Here is a 20,143-nt window from a genome sequence, read left to right as displayed (position 1 = left end):
ACAGAAACACAACAGATTTCTGTATACTGATTTCGTATTCTGCAACTTTATTGAATTCATTTATCAGTTCTAGCACTTTTTTGGTGGAGTTGTTAGATTTTCTATTAATTATATTATCAAGTCGTCTGCAAATAGTGAAAGTTTTACTTCTGCAAATAGTGAAAGTTTTACTTCTCCCTTACCGATTTCAATGCCTTTTATTTCTGTTTTTGTCTGATTGCTGTGGCTAGGACTTCCAATACTATATTGAATAAAAGTGGTGAGAGTGGACATTCTTGTCTTGTTCCTGACCTTAGAGAAAAAGCTCTGTTTTTTTCCCATTGAGTATATAATGTTAGTTATGGGTTTTTCATATACGGTCTTTATTATATTGAGGTATGTACTTCTAAACCTACTTTATTGAAGGCTTTTATCATGAATGGATGGTATACTTTGTCAAATGCTTTTTTCTGCATCTATTGCAATGATCATATGGTTTTTATACTTTCTCTTGCTGATATGATATATCACATTGATTTCAAATTTGAACCAACCCTGTATCCCAGGAATAAATCCTACTTGATCATGGTGAATGATTTTTTTTTTTAATGCATTGCTGAATGATTCATTTTCCTGATATTTTGTTGAGGATTTCTGCATTTATATTTATCAGAGATACTGTAGTTCCCTTTTTCTATACTGCCTTTATCTGGTTTTGATATCCAGATAATGCTGGCCTCACAGAACGAATGTGAAGGCTTTCCTCCTCCTCCTTGTTTAGAGTAGTTTGAGAAAAATATGTATTAGTTATTCTTTAGATGTTTGGTAGATTTCACCTGTGAAGCTGTCTGGTCCTGGACTTTTGTATGTTGGAAGTTTTTGTTTGTTTGTTTGTTTGTTTGTTTTTGTTTTTGTTTTTTTTTAAACTACTGATTCAATTTTATTGCTGGTAATTGGTCTATTCAAATTTTCTATTTCTTCCTGATTTAGTTTTGGGAGGCCATACATTTCTAGGAATTTATCCATTTCTTCTAGGTTGCCCAATTTTTCATAATACTCTTTTAAAATCCTGTATATATCTGTGTTGTCAGTGGTTATTTCTTCTCTATTTCTGATTTGGAGTCCTTTTTAATTTTTTTTTTTTTTTTTATGAGTCTGGCTAAAAATGTACCATTTTGTTGATCTTTCCAAGGAACCAGCTCCTGGCTTCACTGATCTGTTCTACTGCTTTTTTAGTTTCTATTTCATTTATTTTTGCTATAATCTATCTTCCTTCCTTCCTACTAGTTTAGGGTTTTGTTGTTCTTTTTTAGCTCTTTTAGGTATAAGGGCAGGTTATTTGAGATGTTTCTTGCCTCTTGAAGTAGTCCTGTACTACTCTAAAACTTCCTTCTTAGAACAGCTTTTGCTGATCCTAAAGATTTTGGACTGTTTCATTTTCATTTATCCCCACGTGTTTTTTAAAATTTCTTCTTTGATTTCTTGGTTGACCCATTCATCGTTTAGTAGCATGTTACTGAACCTCCATGTATTATTTGTGGTCTTTCCAGATTTTTTCTTGTTGTTGATTACTAGTTTTATATTGCTGTGGTCAGAAAAGATACACAGTATGACTTCAATCTTTTTTAATTTGTTGAGACTTATTTTGTGATCTAATATGTGACTATTCTGCAGAATGTTCCATGTGCAATGAAAAGAATGTATATCTGTTATTTTGGGATGGACTGTTCTGTACATATCTTTAGATTCCTCTGGTCCAATGTTTCATTCAAAGTCACAATTTCCATATTGATTTTCTGTTTGTATGACCTATTCATTAATGTAATAGGTTATTAAAGTCCCTTACTATTATTGTATTACTAACAATTACTAATGTTAGTTATTAGCTGCTTTATGTATTTGGGTGCTCCCATGTTGGGTGCATAAATATTTACAATTGTATCTTCTGGCTGGATTGTTCCTTTTATGAGTACATAATATTCTTCTTTGTCTTCTAATAGTCTTTGTTTTACTTTTAAGTTTTTACTTATTAATTTTTTTTTTAGTAATCTCTATATCTAAATGGGGTTTGAACTCATGACCTGAGATCAAGAGTTGCATGCTCCTCTGACAGAGCCAGCCAGATGCCCCTAACAGTATTTGTTTTAAAGTGAATTTTGGGGGATTCTTGGGTGGCTCAGTGGTTTAGCATCACCTTTGGCCCAGGGCATGATCCTGAAGTCTCAGATGGAGTCTCGGGATCGAGTCCCGCATCAGGCTTCCAGCATGGAGCCTGCTTCTCCCTCTGCCTGTGTCTCTGCCCCCCGCCCCCGTGTCTCTCATGAATAAATAAAATCTTAAAAAAATAATAAAGTCTATTTTGTCCAATATCAACTATTGCTAACCTGGCTTTCTTTTCACTTCCATTTGCATAATAAATGCCTTTCTATCCTTTCACTTTCAATCTGCAGGTGTCTTTAAGTTGGAAATGAGTCTGTTGTGGGGAGCATTCACATGGGACCTTTTTTTTTTTTATCCATTCTGTCGCCCAATGATTTTTGATTGGAGCATTTATAGTCCATTTGCATTCTAAGTAAATATTGATAGGTAGGTATTTGCTGTCATTCTGTTACTTGTTTTATGGTTGTTTTTATAGTTCTTTTCTTCTCTTGCTCTCTTCTCTCACAGTTTGCTAGCTTTCTTTAGTGATATACTTGTATTCTTTTCACTTTACTTTTTGCATATTAATTACTGGTTTATAATTTGTGGTTACCATTAGGTTTTATAAATAACATCTTATGCATTTAACAGTCTATATTAAATTGGTAGTCACTGAAACTTAACCCCATTCTTTACTCATCACTACTCCCCGTGTTTTAGGTATATGACCACGTTTTAGGTCACATCTTACATCTTTTGTCAGTCCCTTGACTGATTTTTATAGGTATGCTAATTTTTACTGCTTTCATGCTATTTTCTTATTCCTCCTACTTATGGTCTTTCCTTTTCAGTGAGAGTCCCCTTTTAAGTAGGGCTACTTTAGTGGTGATGAATTCCTTTAACTTTTGTTTGTCTGGGAAATTCTTTATCTTTCCTTTTATTCCAATTCATAATTGGCTGGATAGAGTATTCTGGGTTGCAGGTTTTTTTCTTTCAGTTTTCATTGTATCATATGCCACTCCATTCTGGCCTTCAAAGTTTCTACTGAAAAATCAGCTGTGAGCCATAAGGGGTTTCCTTTGTTTTTTCCATCTCTTTTCTCTTGTCTTTTTTTTTTTTTAAGATTTTATTTGACAGACAGAGAGAGAGAGAGAGAGAGAGAGAGAGAGAGAAATGAGAGGAGAGAGCACATAAGCAAGGCAAGTAGCAGGCAGAACAAAAGGGAGAAACAGGCTTCCTGCAGAGCAGGGAGCCCAATGCGGAGTTTGATCCCAGGACCCTGGGATCATGACTTGGGTTGAATATAGACACTTAAATGACTGAGCTACCCAGGCACCCATCACTGACTGCCTTTAATATTATCTCTTTATCAATATTTTTGGCCATTTTAGTAACTGTCTTCATGTGGACCTCCTAAGGTTGATTTTGTTGGGGTGTCTCTGTGCTTCCTGGATCTGGATTTGTTTCCCTCTCCATATTAGGGAAGTTTTCAGCTGTTATTTCTTCAAATAAATTTTCTGCCCCTTTTCTCGCTCTTCTCCTTATGGGGTCCCTATTGTGTGAATGCTATTATACTTGATGGTGTTCTTGAGTTCCCTTAGTCTATTTGCATTTATTATTATTATTATTTTTCTCTCCCCTGTTCAGTTTGATTACTTTCCATCACTGTCCTCCAGGATGCTGATCTGTTCTGTTTCCTCGAATCTACCATTTATTCTATCTAACGTATTTTTAACTTCAGTTATTATGTTCTTAATCTCTGGTTATTTTTCACATTTTCATTTGAGGATCTCAGTGAGGTCTTCCCCTCTTATCTTAAATCCAGTGAGTATTTTTATGACTTATTACTTCAAATTCTCTATCAGGCATATTACTTATCTCTGTTCTCTTGCTGTGATCTTGTCCTATTCTTTCATTTGGGACATATTCCTCTGTCTCCTAATTTTGCCTAACTCTCTGTGTCTGCTCCTATGTGTTAGGAAAGTCAGCTACATCTCCTGCTCTTGAAAGTGGTAGCTTTATAAAACAGAGGTCCTATAATGGCTTAGAGTGCAATGTCTCCTGTTCACCAGAACCTGGTGCTTCAGGGGTATCTCCTATGTGTTTTGCATGCACCCTGCTAATGTGATTGAGCCATGTTTGCCTTCAGTCCAGTTATCTACAATGGCTTTCTCTGCCTGTTGAGGGCAGGTTTTGGTCCCTATATTGTTCGTGGGCCAGTCTGGGGCCACCATGGGCTTGAATTGAATCAGACCAGGGGCTTGCCAGAGATGCAGTAGCACTAAACTATAGGATGCTTTCCCTGTGTTGTCCCCCGAGAAGCTTTTGTTTGTGGGCAGGGCATGCAATTGTACTGGTGTGCATGGTTATATTTCACTCTCTCTGGAGCAGGAATCACTTTGGAGTGGTACTGGTTCCTGTCATGGCCACTTGCATACTGTCAGGCTCATGGTACAACTTTTGATGGGCTCTGGCCAACGGTATATTGGAGGGGGGCATTTCCACAGGAGAACATGGAGGCAGGTACACTGTTAGTAAGCTAGGTGGAAAGAGTTCTTGCAGCACTAGCTCTCGTAGGTGCCCATGTTTCTAGGCTTGGGGACAGGGAAGGAAATGGCACTCACCAATTCTTCTGTTCTTGGAGAAGTCCCCCAAAGAGCCCTGCCTCTCCAGCACATGCTCTGAGATTAGGAAATCTCCTTCCTATATTCCCTGGGCATTTTTCAAACTACTGCTTCTATGCTGTATCTCAGCAGGGCCGTTTGTTATTCTGTCTCTTTAAATGTGAGGGCTCCACCTTCCAAGTTCCCCCAGAGCCAAGTCACTGTTTTCTAAATTTCCAGGGTTAAGCCCCACTGACTGTTAGGTCCCTCTGGTTTTCAAAGCCAAATGCTATGAGGGTTGATTTTTCCCATGTGAGTACCCCAAGTCTAGGGTGCCTAGTGTGGGGTCTGATCCTCTCCCCTCTACATGCTGTATAGTCCTTTCCTCCCACACAGTCCTGTGGGTCCATTTAGCTCCCACCACATGTCCTCTCTGCCTATCCTCTTCGATCAGCCTCTTCTCTACATTTAGCTATGGAGAACCTGTTCTGCCAATCTTTGGGTCATTTTTCTGAGTTATTTACACTGATGAGGGTGTTACCTAGCTGTATTCAGGGTTGTATTCAGGGGACAAGGAGAGTTTAGGATCTTCCTACTCTGCCATCTTCCCAGGAAGTCGTATCACTTGATTTTTGAATGATAAACAACTTTGTATTCATAGAATAAAAGCCAACTTTATCACAAGGTATTTTTCCCCATTTTTTTCCATTAGCACAGATTCAATGTACTAAGATTTTAAGACCTATATATCTGAAAATACTGAGAGTACAGTTTTTAACCAGAGTGAAATTAAGTTCTAAATCGACATAAAGATAACCAGACAACTAGACAATATATCTATGCTGTGATGTTGAGTGACCTACAATTTTCTTTTATTGTAATATCCTCCTTCATGTTTGACTTCAAGGTTTCACTATCTACTTAAGTCAATTTGAGGGGAAAAAAGTTATGACATATTTACTCCTTTACCATTCTTTAGCAGAGTTTATAGAAAATTGACATTGCTTCTTTTTTAATTACTGGGAGGTAGTCAATGATCAAACTATCAGGCCTGAAATTTCTTTGTGGGGAGATTTTCAATTGCTGACTATTTTAATTGATATGATTCTTCAGATTTTCTATTTATTCTTAGTTTAGCTAAATTGCGTTTTGGTGGGAATTTACCTACTAATCTAAATTCTCAAATTTGTAAGTATCAGCAGAGTATCCATTAATAGCCTTTAACTACTTTTTAATATATACAGTATCTGCACTGATAAATGAATTTTTTATGATAATTTTTTTTAGAAGTTCTTTTTATTGATCACTCTTGCTAACAGCTTATCCACTGTTTTAGTCTTTTCAATGAGCTAAAATTTGGCTTTCTAGATTTTTATCTTGTAACAAATGCTCTTGATTTCATTTATTTCTCTTTATTATCTTCCTTCTACTGCCCTTTTGATTAAATTTGCTGAGGTTATTTTTCAGAAATAGAAGTTCCATTTCTGTCTTTGTATACTTTCTAATTGTATGCATTTAAAATAGCTGTAAGTAGTCCTCTAATCATAACTTTTGATATACCTACACTTTTGTACCTTGTCATATTTTATCATTCAGTTCAAAATCTTTTAATTATAATTTATAAGAATATTGTTTTATTTCCAAGTACCTGACTATTGATTATCTAGTTATCTTTATGTTGATTTAGAACTTAATTTCACTCTGGTCAAAAACTGTACTCTCGGTATTTTCAAACCTCTGAAACTTGTAGGGACTTGCTCTATGACCCAACATATGATAAATTTTCTCAAATGTTCCATGTGCACTTTCAAGTGCACAAGACTGTATGCATGCAGCTGTAGAATGCAGGGTTCAATACATGCCAACTAGTTCAAGTTTTTTCATCTTGTTTTTCATATCATTTACATTCTTACTAAATTTTAGCATGTTAGGTATTGAAGCAATAATATCAAGACTCTTCTGAAGTTAGAATTTTTATATCTCCCTGACAAGTTGACCATTTTATCATTATGAAACACCTTTATATGAAGTAATGTTTCTTGCCCTACAATACACTCTAATATTAGTATAGCAGTATCACCTTTCTTTGGTTAGTCTTTGCATGTTATAGCTATCATTTCGCTTATAACTTTTCTGTATCTTTATAGTTAAGTATGTTGCTTGTTAACAGCATATCATCAAGAATTTTCGGTTGGCTTTAACCTTGTCTTTTAACTGGAAGCACCTTGCCTATTAACAAAGTAATCACCAATATATTTGGACTTGTACCTGCCAATCTACGTATTTTCATTTCTGACCTAATTTATGCTTATTTCTCTCATTTCTTGTCTTTGTTTAGATTGATCAAAAATTTTTTGTTTTTCCATTCTCCCATCTTTATTAGCTTTTAAAATATATATTCATTTGCTATTCTCTTAGTGGTTAAAGACTATAACAAATACCCATAACACATTTAAGTCTAACGTATTTTTAACACCTTAGCCACTTCCCCAATAACCCAGGGACTTTAGAATAGTTTAACTCCATTTACCCAACTAACTTTTGTGTTGTTGTTGTTGTTGTTGTCAGGCATTTTAATTCTATATCCAGTCGGCCTTTTAAAAATGTGGGAATTAAGGGCACCAATTCCCCGCAGAGTCAAAAATCTGCATGTAACTTTGGAGTCCTCAAAAATATAACTACTAATAGCCTATTGCTGACTGGAAACCTTACTGATAATGATAACATAAACAGTCGATTAACACACTTTTGTATGTTATATGTATTATATACTGTATTCTTACAATGAAGTAAGCTAAAGAAAATGTTATTAAGAAAGTCATAAGGAAAATACATTTACAGAACTGTATTCATCAAAAAAAAAATCCATGTAAGTAGACTCATGTAATTCAAACCTCAGTTGTTCAAGGGTCAACTCTAAATTTTAAGTGTCACAAGACATTATTATTATGTTTATAGTCAATATTCATTTAGATTTACAAGTATTATTTATTCTTTGTATTTCTCTTCATTCTTTTCTGCATTTCTGTTTCCATCCAAGATCATGTTCCTTCTGCCTAGAGTACCTACTTAGTATTTCTTTTAGTGCAGGTCTGCTGGGGACAGATTTTTGAGTCTCTGTCTGGAAATGTCTTCAAATCATTTTCACTTTTGAAGGCTACTGTCATAGGGTACAGAATTCTGAGTTAGCTTTATTTTCTTATACCACTTAAAATACGCCAGGACACTGTCTTTTGACTTCCATTGTTTCTGTTGAGAAGACAGTTGTCAGTCTTTCTCACTACTCTGTTAGCAATGTTTCTCCCCACTCTGATTGCTTTTAAGAACTTCGTTTTTCTTTCATTTAGAGCACTGTGCATCTGGTGTGGCTTTCTTTGTATTTATCCCACTTTAGGTTAAAAAATAGTTTATGAACCTGTGACTTGATGTGTTGGCCATTATCTCTTAAAATGTTGCTTTTCTCTCATTTTCTTTTCTTCCTAGACTCTTTTTTTTTTTAAGATTGTATTTATTTATTCATGAGAAACACACACACACACACAGAGAGAGAGAGAGAGAGAGAGAGGCAGAGAAGGCAGAGAGAAAAGCAGGCTCCATGTGGGAAGCCCCATGTGGGACTCAATCCCGGGACCCCAGGATCACGCCATGGGCCGAAGGCAGACACTCAACCGCTGAGCCACCCAGGTGTCCCTTCCTGGACTCTTATTACACACATTTAAGAACTTTTCATCCCTTCCTGTACGTCTCATCTTTATTTCTGTATTTTCCCATTCACTTTCTGATCTCTGCACTTGAGTATTTCTACTGACCTATTTTTCAGTTCACCAATCTTCTCCTCTCTATGACCAATATGCTGCAAAGCCTTTATTTTTTAGAATCTCCATTTGTCCCTGTTTTAAATGTGTATTTTCATTTTCTGATAAAAAAGAATTTTTCTTTTTACCTATTATTTCAACATATTAAAGAATTTTAAGTACATGTCTGGTAATTCAGTAACTGAGTCATCCATGAATCTATTGTCTACTTGGTTTTTTTCTCAGTCTCATATCTAATATTATTTAAAATATCTAACATTATATATGAACAAATTAATAAGTGATGTAATCTCTCTTTAAAGAGGGTACATCCTCTGGAGGGTAGCCAAATTAAGGAATGAACCATCTTAATCTAATCATGGACTGCCTCAGAGCTAGTTTTCAGGTTTTATAAAGCCCAGCCTATCAATGATTCACTCCCTTTCCTAGAGTACAGCTCTTCAGAGGTCTCATTTAGAGTGTAGGGTATTCACTAGAGTCTCTCTTTGAAGGTAGATCATTACAACTCCAGTTTTTCTTTCCTTAGCAATGTGAAACTACAGAAAAATCATTTTTTTATCCAGCTTCTTAGCCTTTTATCCTATGTAGCTTAAGAATTCAGAAAATGCCTTGAAGGAAAAAAACCTCTGAATTTCAGGGTTAAGTCTGGATCATGGTCCCTCAGGTCCTGGCAATCCCAAACTCCACATTTTATCTCCATAGTCCTATGAAATTCCTAAAAGTTTTGCTGACTTCCATAACTCTTGAATGTAGCCCTCTACCCTGAACCTTGGTTTCTTGTGCTACAGCAAAAATGGACAAATTCCCACTAGGAGAAAAACCTCTCACAGACAGATCCATCACTCTGCAATTATCTTCTCTCTAGGAGCAACATCCCAAAAGTCCAATCTGATTGGGCAGCTCTCTGATGTGCCAGCAACAATTTTTTCAGATATTCTCAGCATGGATTAGTCTGCCACAAGCTACTCCATCTTAGCTGGAAGCAAATGTCCCACATTCATTGTATTTTAAGCCTTGAATAAAATTTCACTTTGTACCTTGCCATGATTTGTCAACTAATTTGGAACAGATGCAAATTCTGTACATAGGCTGTAAATAATACACACACATTTATATTACAGTTCAGATTTGCATAGTATTGTCGCAACCATCAATATATGACTAATAAATTTTTTTAATGACTATATATCAATGAAAGCCTGAAATCTTTAAAAAAATCAATGTTTCCTTGAAGATAAAGTATCATAATACATGTTTAGTATCTTTTAGATCTCTACATATCCAAGTAGAAATATACAAAAACACCAATGGACTGCTGGTGGATTTTGCTGTTAATGTTAAAATCTTTAGTTATAGCCGACCACTTTCAAGACAATTCTGAGGAAGACTTATGAGTATTTAATGAAGTAGGCAATCTTTAAAAGCAGTGTTTTAACAAACTATTAGCAGTGAAATCAGTTTAGTAGCTCTTCCAAGTAGTAAAGGTACATATAGTTCCAGGAAAATCCACCCAATTATACAAATATATCTTTCTATATATGTATGCTGGATCATGACACAAAATATATTTCTGTCACTTGTGGCCAAAAAGTTTGAAAACCACTGTTCTATAAAACCATCAAAGAGGACTTGATTTCTTTCACAAGGCAGAGAAGATCAATATATCTGTTATTTATTATTCATAGGTGATAATTTCTTACCTTTTTAGAGCACTTGGCTGTGGTTTTTAGACAGCATTTCTTATGGCAAGCATATTTGCATACTGAAAAACAGGGTAAGAATGCAGCATTTTTAGAAATCTGTTCATCAATGACAAGAACTTTAAAATTTTACTTTATTATAAAAACTTTATTTTGGATTAATTTTTTTCTTTAAACATGATACTGCTATAATATCATATACGTACTTGGTATGCTGTTAGAATAAAAAAAGGGTTTTAACATATTCTATTTAGAAAAATGAAGTTGAAAAATATGCCTAAAATTTCTAACTTCTGTCTCTGAAAAAGCTTTCGTATGCTCCCACCATATTCCTACAGAATATTTTCTTTCTGGCTTGATTCACAAATTAGTCTTTATGCTCTCCTAATATACTTGCTCCACAATCTGCTCAAATGCCAGAAATACTCATTCCAATGGATAAGAAAAGCATCACTGCCAAAGACACTTACTGAAATAAAAACAAGGTACATAGCACATTAAGATAGAAGAGAGGCCTTATAATCTTAGAAAGTTCAGAATAGAGCTCTGAGGAACCAGAACATCAACAGTATCAGTTGTGACTGGGAAGACAAGATAAAGTAAATGTTCAGAAGAGAAATTATTCCTTGAGCAGGAGAGAACAAGGTGGCTAGGCAGTTGACAAGTGGGAAGAAGTAGTAAGAGGAGAATATTGAAATATATTTGACCTATGTCATTTTGCTACACCAGCTCTGGCTCCTGGATATAAACACCTAAATATCCTTGAACTTCTAAAGTACAATGTGGGGTTTTCAAGGCTGAGAGGGAGGCCATATAATTCTGCTGATGAAATCACCAGTATAATCATAATTAGTTAATTCTATTAAGAAATCAAACCAAGCCCACACAAGTCAAAAAAAAGCAGATTTCTTACATTTTCAGGTTTTTTTTAAAGATTTTATTTATTTATTCATGAGAGACCCTAAGAGAGAGGCAGATACATAGGCAGAGGGAAAAGCAGGGTCCCTGCAGGAAGCCCAATGTGGGACTCAATCCTAGGACCCCGAGATCACACCCTGGGCCAAAGGCAGACGCTCAGCTGCTGGGCCACCTAGGTGTCCCACATTTTCAGTTTCAAAACAAAATTGAACCAAACTTACAGGCTTCAGACTAACATTAAACTGTCAAGTTAATAGCAAACTACTTCCTATTTTTCTCTCACTGTTTTTTTAGACTATTGATAATAAAAAAAAGAAACCACTAATGAATGTCAGAACAAGTGAACATTTCAAGCAATAATGGTGATTTCACTGAGGCAAACATGAGTTTCATTCTTGTCCTACTGCACCAAGCCCTTCCTAACACTTCATTCATTCAATTCTGGTCCACTAGTAAGCAAAACCTCACAGAATTACTGAAAGCACCACAGTAGATGTATGGCATGACAAAAGCATAAACTAAAGGTCCTCTGTAAGCCAGAACTAAGGTGACCTATAAAAAGTTTCAACTCACATTCTAGGACTTATACATTCTGATGAAAAGATTATAGTAGAAAAAAGCATCTTTTTGGTTATAATCTAATAATTTTTTCATTACTCATCCAACTATCTACCCAGTAAAAACTTACCAAAACTTGTAATACCAGCACTGCTAGGCACTAGTGATACAGAAGAAACAATTAAGTTTCTGACCTTGCAGAGCATACATTCTAGTGGACAGACTGACAAACAAAACAAATACTTATTATAATTTTGGGTAGTGATAAGCGCTATGACAATTATTAAACTGAGTAAGGGGGACAAGGTGGCATTTTCAACAGGAGAGTAAGGAAAGAGTTCTCTAAGAGGTAACCTTTGAGTCGAGACATAAATTAATTGAAATAGTCAAACATCTGGGAGAAAAGCATTTCAGATAAGGTAAGCCACAAATACAATGAGCAAACAATATCTAAAATACCTGGTCTGGGTATACAAAGAGTATGGTAAAAGGTGGCTGAAGAATCAAGAAGTGTAAATTACTCCTTTATGTTAAAAGAAGATGTAAGTAAACTTAGAAAACAGAAATATCAAGTGGTTAAAAAAACTCCTCAAAACTTATACTGGGTAATAAACACCGTAACAGTACGATGACAGGGCAGAGGTCTTCCCTCAGAGCAGCTCTTTCTCTGGCTTCAGAGAAACTCAAATTGAGTTCTCAGGTTATTAGATGTGGATAAAAAAAAACTCTAGAAGAGTGGCTTGGCTGTGAGTTCAGAGAGAGGGGCCTGGACCCTTCTTAGTCACAAGCTTAAAATGGGACCCCTGAAAACCTGGGGAAGTCAGTTCAGGTCTCTGGACTTTATTTTCCGCTTCAAAGAATGGATGTATGGGCATCTAACAAAGTACATGGGTTCTGCCAGATGTGACAAGATTTTAGAGTAAACAGGAGGTTCATGGTGAAATGTCTGGAATTAATGCGATAAAGCTGGATGAAATCCTTTAAAAGAAAAAAAAAACATCATTCATACTTACATTTGCAAACAGATGCTCGGTCCATTATCCATATCAAAGAAGAGCAGTACTCACAGTATGTAGGGATGCTATACTGGGTAGCCTTAAAGATGTGACCATTGTGTTCTTCCACCTGAATGAAAAAAATTATAGCTATTTATGTTAAAGCCAACATAGTAAATGCTGCCCTAACATGGTCAGCCAATAGGAAATCCTTCAATCCCTTGCTAAGTATTCAATGGACACTTATTCCAGGAATAAACACGATCTTCTGAGAAAATGAATAAAAGCAATACATATGGGTCCTTGTTTTAAAAACCTAACAATCCGGTAGAGAAACAAGACCAACTTGTATGAATATTAGAAAGCAATGCTACAAACATATGAGAGCGGTCTTATGTGACTCTGAATTTAGCATGTAAAATAATAAAAGCAATGGTTCTCAAATTTTATTTTAGCCTCAAGAGCCTTTTACATTTTTGAAAATTATTAATGACCTCAAAGAACTTGTTTATGAGTCATACCTATTGATATATACTATATTCGAAATTAAAACTCAAATAAATTTCAAGTATTTATCCAATTCACTTGACATTAACATTAAACATATTACAATGTAACGTGAGTACATTTTCATGAAAAAACAACTATATAGGTTAAATCAAAGTGGTGACAAAAGGATGGGTATTTTACATTTTTGTAAATCTCTTTTATGTCTGGATTAATAAAAGAAATTCTCATATCCATTTCTACATTCAGTATGTTGGCACTATGCAGTTTAGTTTGAAATACATGAAGAAAATCTGCCTTCATACAGATATGAAATTGGAAAATGGACAAGTAATTTAAAAGTCCTTTCAGAAAATAATACAACATCAAAACTCTACAAATGGTAACTTAAAGGTTAACTGAAATATGGAATCTAAAATCACACCAATGAACTTTGCATCAAATCCGTTGTTCTGGGCTTCATTAAAATGTGCAGTAGCATTAAAAAGATAAAGATAAGCCACAGACTCAAGAGAAAATCTTTGCAAACTGTTTATCTTCTATCTAGACTTCTATCTGGAATATATGAAGAACTGTTACAACTCAATAACGAGATGATTAACTTGATTTAAAAATGGACAAAATGGGGGCCCTGGGTGGCTCAGTAGGTTAAGCAGTTGCCTTAAGCTCAGGTCATGATTTCAGAGTCCTGGGATGGAGCCCCACATCATAGGGCTCCCTACTCAGCAAGAAGTCTGTTTCTCCCTCTGCCCCTCCCCTGCTCATAGTCTCTCTCTTTCTCAAATCTTTTTTAAAAAGTTGACAAAACAGTTAACAGTTTATAAAAAAAAAAAAACTACAAATGGCCAATAGACACATGAAAAGATGCTCAAAATTATTAGTCATCTGGGAAATGCATGATGAGATACCACTGCATACCCACTAGAATGGTTATAATTAAAAAGATAACAATATCTGTTGGTAAGGATGCGGAGAGACCAGAACTCTCAGATATTGCAGGTGGAATTGTAAAATGGTGCACTTACTTGGAAAACAGGTAGTTTCTGAAAATGTTAAATACAGAGTTACCATATGACTCAGAAATTCCACTTTTAGGTTTATAATTAGGAGAACTAACTGAAATCTTTGTCTACAGAAAACCTGTATGAGAATGTTCATAGCAGCATTATTCATTATGTCAAAAAAGTAGAAAATATCCAAATAACCCATCAAATAATAAAAGGATAGATTGACTGTGGTATAGCCATACAGTGGAATAGTATTTCAGTCCTATAAAAGACCAAACTACTGATATACACAACATTGATAAACCTCAAAAAACCATTAAGTTGAGAAGCCATATGCAAAAACTACACATCGTATGATTCCATTTATAGGATTCAATTCTACAGTAAAACTACAGAAACAGATAATACATTAGCAGTTGTCTACAGCTGGGGATGGTAAAGAGCAATGACTGCAAATAGGCCAAAAAAAAAAATCCTTTATAGTGATGAAATGTTCTAAAATTGGAATGATGGTTATGATTGTATAAATTTACTAAGAATCATTGAATTATACTCTCAGAAGAGATAAATTACACTAGAAGTACACTTGTCTCAAGCTTTTTGAAAATTTTTTTTAGTCTATCCTATACTTCAAATGGACATTTCACCTATATATGATTTTACAGTGTTATGCATTGGTTACCTAAAAAATACTGGTGCAATGAGTTATGCAGCTCTTGTAAATGTTGACACATTTAATTATAGACTCTCAAAAGGTCACATTCCTTCATATTACCACCAATCTCATGAGAAAATTCTTTATAGGAAATTTGTCACACTCTCAATGGCAGATACAAGTTTTCCACAATTCTAATCTTTGCTTGAAAGCTCAAATACCACTGTTAACTAATATTGTTGTGTGTTTTCCTTGAAGTGACAGAGTCACTTAGTTCATCTTCAGAAAACAGTTGCCAAGTACCAAAGTCTGAGTGAATATAGCCTTTCAAAAAAGTAAAAGTAAAAAGTGTTTCTATTAACTATGAAAAAAGATGCCAGAAACACATATTGATATAAAAACTTGTACACAAATGTTCATAGTAGCATTACTCCTAATACTCAAAAAGTGGAAAAACCCCCAAAGTCAATAAACTAATCAATGGATAAATAAAATGAAGTGTATCTAAACAATAGAATATTACTTGGTTATAAAAAGGAATGAATTACCATACATGCTACAACATGAATGAATCTTCAGAACAGTATGCTAAGGGAAAGCAGACAGAAAAGGCCAATATTTTATGATTATTTTTTACCAATATGAAATGTCCATAAAAGGCAAATCCATTGAGACAAAAAGTGATTGGCGGTTTTCAGGACTGGAGGAGAGGGGCACCTGGGTGGCTCAGTTGCTTAAGCATCTGTCTTTGGCTCAGGTCATGATCCCGGGATCCTAGGATCGAGCCCCACTCCCCCTTCCCTCTCCCTCTGCCTGCCACTCCCCTGGCTTGTTTGTTCTCCCTCTCTTAAATAAATAAATACAATCTTAAAAAAAAAAAAAAGGACTGGAGGAAAAGAGAATGGGAGTGACTGCTCAGTGAGTACAGACTTTGCTCTGCAGGTGATGAAAATATTCTGGAATTATGTAGTGGTGGTAGTTGCCTAATATAGTCAATATACTAAAATTCATCGAAGTATATACTTTAAATGGTTAAAATGGTGAAGGTCATATGAATTTTGTCACAGTTTTTAAAAAACATTTTTTTAAAGATTGATTGATTTATGAGAGAGAGAGAGAGAGAGAGAGGCAGAGACACAGGAGGAGGGAAAAGCAGGCTCCATGCTGGGAGCCCGACGTGAGACTCAATCCTGGGACTCCAGGATTGCGCCCTGGGCCAAAGGCAGGAGCTAAACTGCTGAGCCACCCAGGGATCCCCTGTCACAGTTTTTTAAAAGGCTAAATCAGTTTACAGTTCAATTGTGCAAGTGATTTTTTTGGAGACAAAAACCATATGCAGCTACTAGAGCATATTTCCCATTCTCATTTGGAGAAACTGCCTTGTTTTGTGCTAAGCTGTCAGTAGTTCACTTATGATTCCTCTTGTTCAACTTAGTGAAAAAAAGGAAAATAACATTGTTATTATGAAAATAGCTTTAATTTTGCAAAATCTCTGAAATTATCTCAGAAACTCCAGCATATTACTTTGAAAACTATTAAAGAGTTTATGTAAGTATAGAAAAAGCATAGAAGAATATACACCATACTGTTAACTATAGTGATGATCTCTGCTGAGATAAAATACCCAGTAATAAATACAGCATGAAATAATTTTAAAAACTATATATGAAAACCTTTAAAACGTTCTTAATGGACACAAAAATAGACTTGCACAGATGAAAAGATATAAAATCATAAAGATGTCAGTTTTCTGTATGTTAATTTATAAATATAAGGTAATCTTTTTTTTTTCAAAGATTTTATTTATTTAAACTGCTGAGCCAACCAGGCTGCCCAATATAAAGTAATCTAAGTAAAAGTACTCCTAGATTTCTTCCCCTCAAGTCAGATGACAGAATTCAAAGTCAATATGGAAAAGTAAGTAAAAATAGTTAGAAAAGATCTGAAAAAGAAAATTAGGGGGGCACCTGGGTGACTCAGTCAGTTAAGCATCTACCTTTGGCTCAAGTCATGGTCTTGGGGTCCTGGGATAGAGTCCTGCATGAGACTCCATGCTCAGAGAGAAGTCTGCTTCTCCCTCCCCCTCTGCCCTTTCCCCTAGTTTGTGTGTCCTCTCTTTCCCCTCTCAAATAAATAAATAAAATCTTTAAAAAAGAAAAAGAAAATTAGGGAGAACTCACTAAAAGCTCACTAGTTCAAGTAGTGTGGAACTTGGCTAATGAATATTCAGATCAATTAGTGGAACAGGATAAAAAGATCCGAGATAAAGGGGAAATTAGCGTGCAAAATGGTTGACATCTCAAAGTAGACAGGTACAGCCAGACTTTTAAATAAATGATGATGGGTTTGGTAAGAGGTAAAATTAGATTTGTAATTCATACAATATACCAGGATAACTCCATGAAGATCAAAATTTAAATGTAAAAAATGTGACCATTAAAGTATTAGAAGAAAATAACTGAAAATTTCTTTATAACCTTTAGGTGGGGGTAAAGTCTGTGACTCAAAATTCAGAAGGCATGAAAGAAAAGAACTGGTCAAATTTCATAAAAGTAAAAATCTTCTACATGGCAAGTAATATTAAAAGGCAGTATTGAGAGATAACTGACAAACTGGGGAAACATATTTACAACTCACATCACAGACAAAAAGTAATTTCCCTCATATAGGAAGTTCCTAGAAATTGAGAAAGAAGACCAAACTCCAATAGAAAAGCAGGCAGTGAACATAAATATACATGCTACAGGAAAAAAAAATGTAAATGGTACTGAAGCATAAGTGATACCCAAGCTCACTGACAAAAGAATAGCAAACTAAAATTACAGGGAGATAAAATACTCCTTATATGCCAGACTGGCAAAATCTAAAAATTTAACAACTCAATGTCATAGCTGAAACTGAGAAATGCGATTACTCCTTCAGGTAATATAGGCAGGACCCTATATTATGGAATTCCAATCCTAGGAATCCCTGTCCATTCTCTCTCACATACACATGGTTATCCAGAAAGGAATATCAGACAGATTTCTATGAACAACTACTATATTAGTTTTCTATTGCTGTTTTAACAAATTACCATAAACTTAGCAGTTTAAAACAATTGAACAATTGTACCCATTCATAACCTCCCAGGGTTTTATAGGCTAGAAGTCAGATACAAGTCTCACCAAGCCAAAATGCCTTTCAGGAAGCTCTGAAGAATAATCTATTTCCAATCTCATTCATACGGTTGACACATTTCAATTCCATGCAGTTTTAGAATGGAAATCCTGTTCCCGTACTAGCCAGCTAACTCAGCTTCTATGGCTATTGGATGCCCTTTCTCCATCTTCAAAGCTACCAACAGCAGACTCCATCCTTCTCATGCTTCTTTCTCTGACTTCTTCTACCCATCTTCTGCATCTTTTTTCAACTACATCTCTCTGACTGACTCTTCTGACTTCCTCTTCTGATTATATTGGGCTCATCTGCACAATCCAGGATAAACTTTTTATGTTAAAAACAGTGAGGTGGGAAGCCTACGTGGCTCAGGGGTTAAGTGTCTGCTTTCGGCCCAGGGCATGATTCTGGAGTCCCAGGATGAGTCCCACATAGGGCTCCCTGCATGGAGCCTGCTTCTCCCTCTGCCTGTGTCTCTGCCTCTCTCTCTGTGTCTCGCATGAATAAATAAAATCCTTAAAAAAATAAATAAAAATAGTGGGATGATTTAGCAACCTTATTCCAACTGTAGTGCCTAGATTGGAGTTTGATCGAATAACCAGGGGACAAGAACTTAAGCAGACTTCTTTATTTAGCCTTCTGTCTACCAGAGACACAGAGTGATTTCCTAAATATATTATTCAATGATAAAAGCAAGACACAAAAGAACATTATGATATTATTATATAATATGCTACATTTTGTGTGAGAAAGGATAGAAAATAAGCATGTGTCTTATTTCTTATATTGAATAAAGAAACATTGGGAAGATAAAGAGGTAACTAAAAGGACAATGGACGAAGAGGGGAAAGGGGCAGTTAGACTCCCCAGTATACACACTTTTAAAAGATGTTTTAACAATATAAATTTATAGGATCCCTGGGTGGCGCAGCGGTTTGGCGCCTGCCTTTGGCCCAGGGCGCGATCCTGGAGACCCGGGATCGAATCCCACATCAGGCTCCCGGTGCATGGAGCCTGCTTCTCCCTCTGCCTGTGTCTCTGCCTCTCTCTCTCTCTCTGTATGACTATCATAAATAAATAAAAATTTAAAAAAAACAATATAAATTTATTATCTATTAGAAAAAGAAATACTCTTCAAAAAGAAATTATATCAGTATAGATTCACAGATTCTTATTTTATTCAATGGATTATTATCATCTTTTCCTGTCATTTATTTCAATGTCAAACTGTCACAAATTTGTTCAGTGGGAGCTCCTTCAGGCTATAAATTAGAAGGAAAAACTCACCTTCTTGGCAAAAATTCAACTAGTGAATATAGAACATTCATCTATAATGAATACAGAACAAATGGAATTTAAATAAACACCATTTGGCAACCATCATAGTAATAACTCATTTTGTCAATAATCATCAAGGATATTAAAACTAGTGGGTAAGAGTTTGAAGGAATATGAGGATATTTACACAGTCTCAAGTATCTTTCCACAAGATACTCATCAATTACAAAGAAAAATAATAGTAAATCTGGTTTTTTTCTTTTTTGAAATACCCTTACTGACATCAAATGTAATGCAACAGATAGATATGATATCTCCTGATATCAAACACTGAAAAATCACAGCATCTCTTCCTTCCGTGGTATGCCATGCCCAAAGTGCATAGCCTGGATTTAATCATGAAGAAATATAAGACAAACTCAAACTGAGGAACAATTTTAAGAAATAACTGGCATTGTTCAACAATGTCAATGCAATGAAACCTAAGACTGAGGGATTGTTCCAGATTAAAATAGCCTAAAAAGGCATGACAACTGAATACAACAAAGACCCTTTGCTATAAAGAGAAAACATTGGGACAACTGTTAAAACGTGAATAAATCTAGGTGAAGAAACACAGTGTTTTTTTTATTTCTCCTGCAAATTTTCTGTAACTCTACAATTATGTCAAAATGAAAAGGGGGCAGGGTAGAGGAGAAGGATGGGAAGGGTATAGAGAAGAGAGGGGAAGGAAAATGGAAAAAAACGAAAATGAAATAAGAAGAACTGGTCAGATCAGTGAGAAGATTATTATGGCTAGATCAAGTAAAGAATAGTGAGAAATAAGGCTG

The 20,143-nt window shown here is 35.3% G+C and overlaps 1 protein-coding gene across 6 annotated transcripts in view; it reads right to left on the bottom strand.

Moving 5' to 3' along the window:
* MYO9A (myosin IXA) overlaps positions 1-20,143 on the bottom strand; it is a 271,647-nt gene that overhangs the window by 36,531 nt on the left and 214,973 nt on the right. For all 6 annotated transcript variants that reach the window (XM_041746477.1, XM_041746479.1, XM_041746482.1 and 3 more), the window contains 2 exons: positions 12,726-12,837; positions 10,237-10,298 (listed from right to left, as the gene is read on the bottom strand). In XM_041746477.1, the coding sequence (XP_041602411.1) occupies positions 10,237-10,298; positions 12,726-12,837 (174 nt within the window). The remainder of the gene's footprint in view (positions 1-10,236; positions 10,299-12,725; positions 12,838-20,143) is intronic.

Source organism: Vulpes lagopus, chromosome 2 (genome assembly GCF_018345385.1).
Source record: "Vulpes lagopus strain Blue_001 chromosome 2, ASM1834538v1, whole genome shotgun sequence".
In the NCBI taxonomy this organism is placed as follows: Eukaryota; Metazoa; Chordata; class Mammalia; order Carnivora; family Canidae; genus Vulpes; species Vulpes lagopus.
Note: the sequence above shows the minus strand (reverse complement) of the source record. Positions and strands in the feature narration are given on the sequence as shown.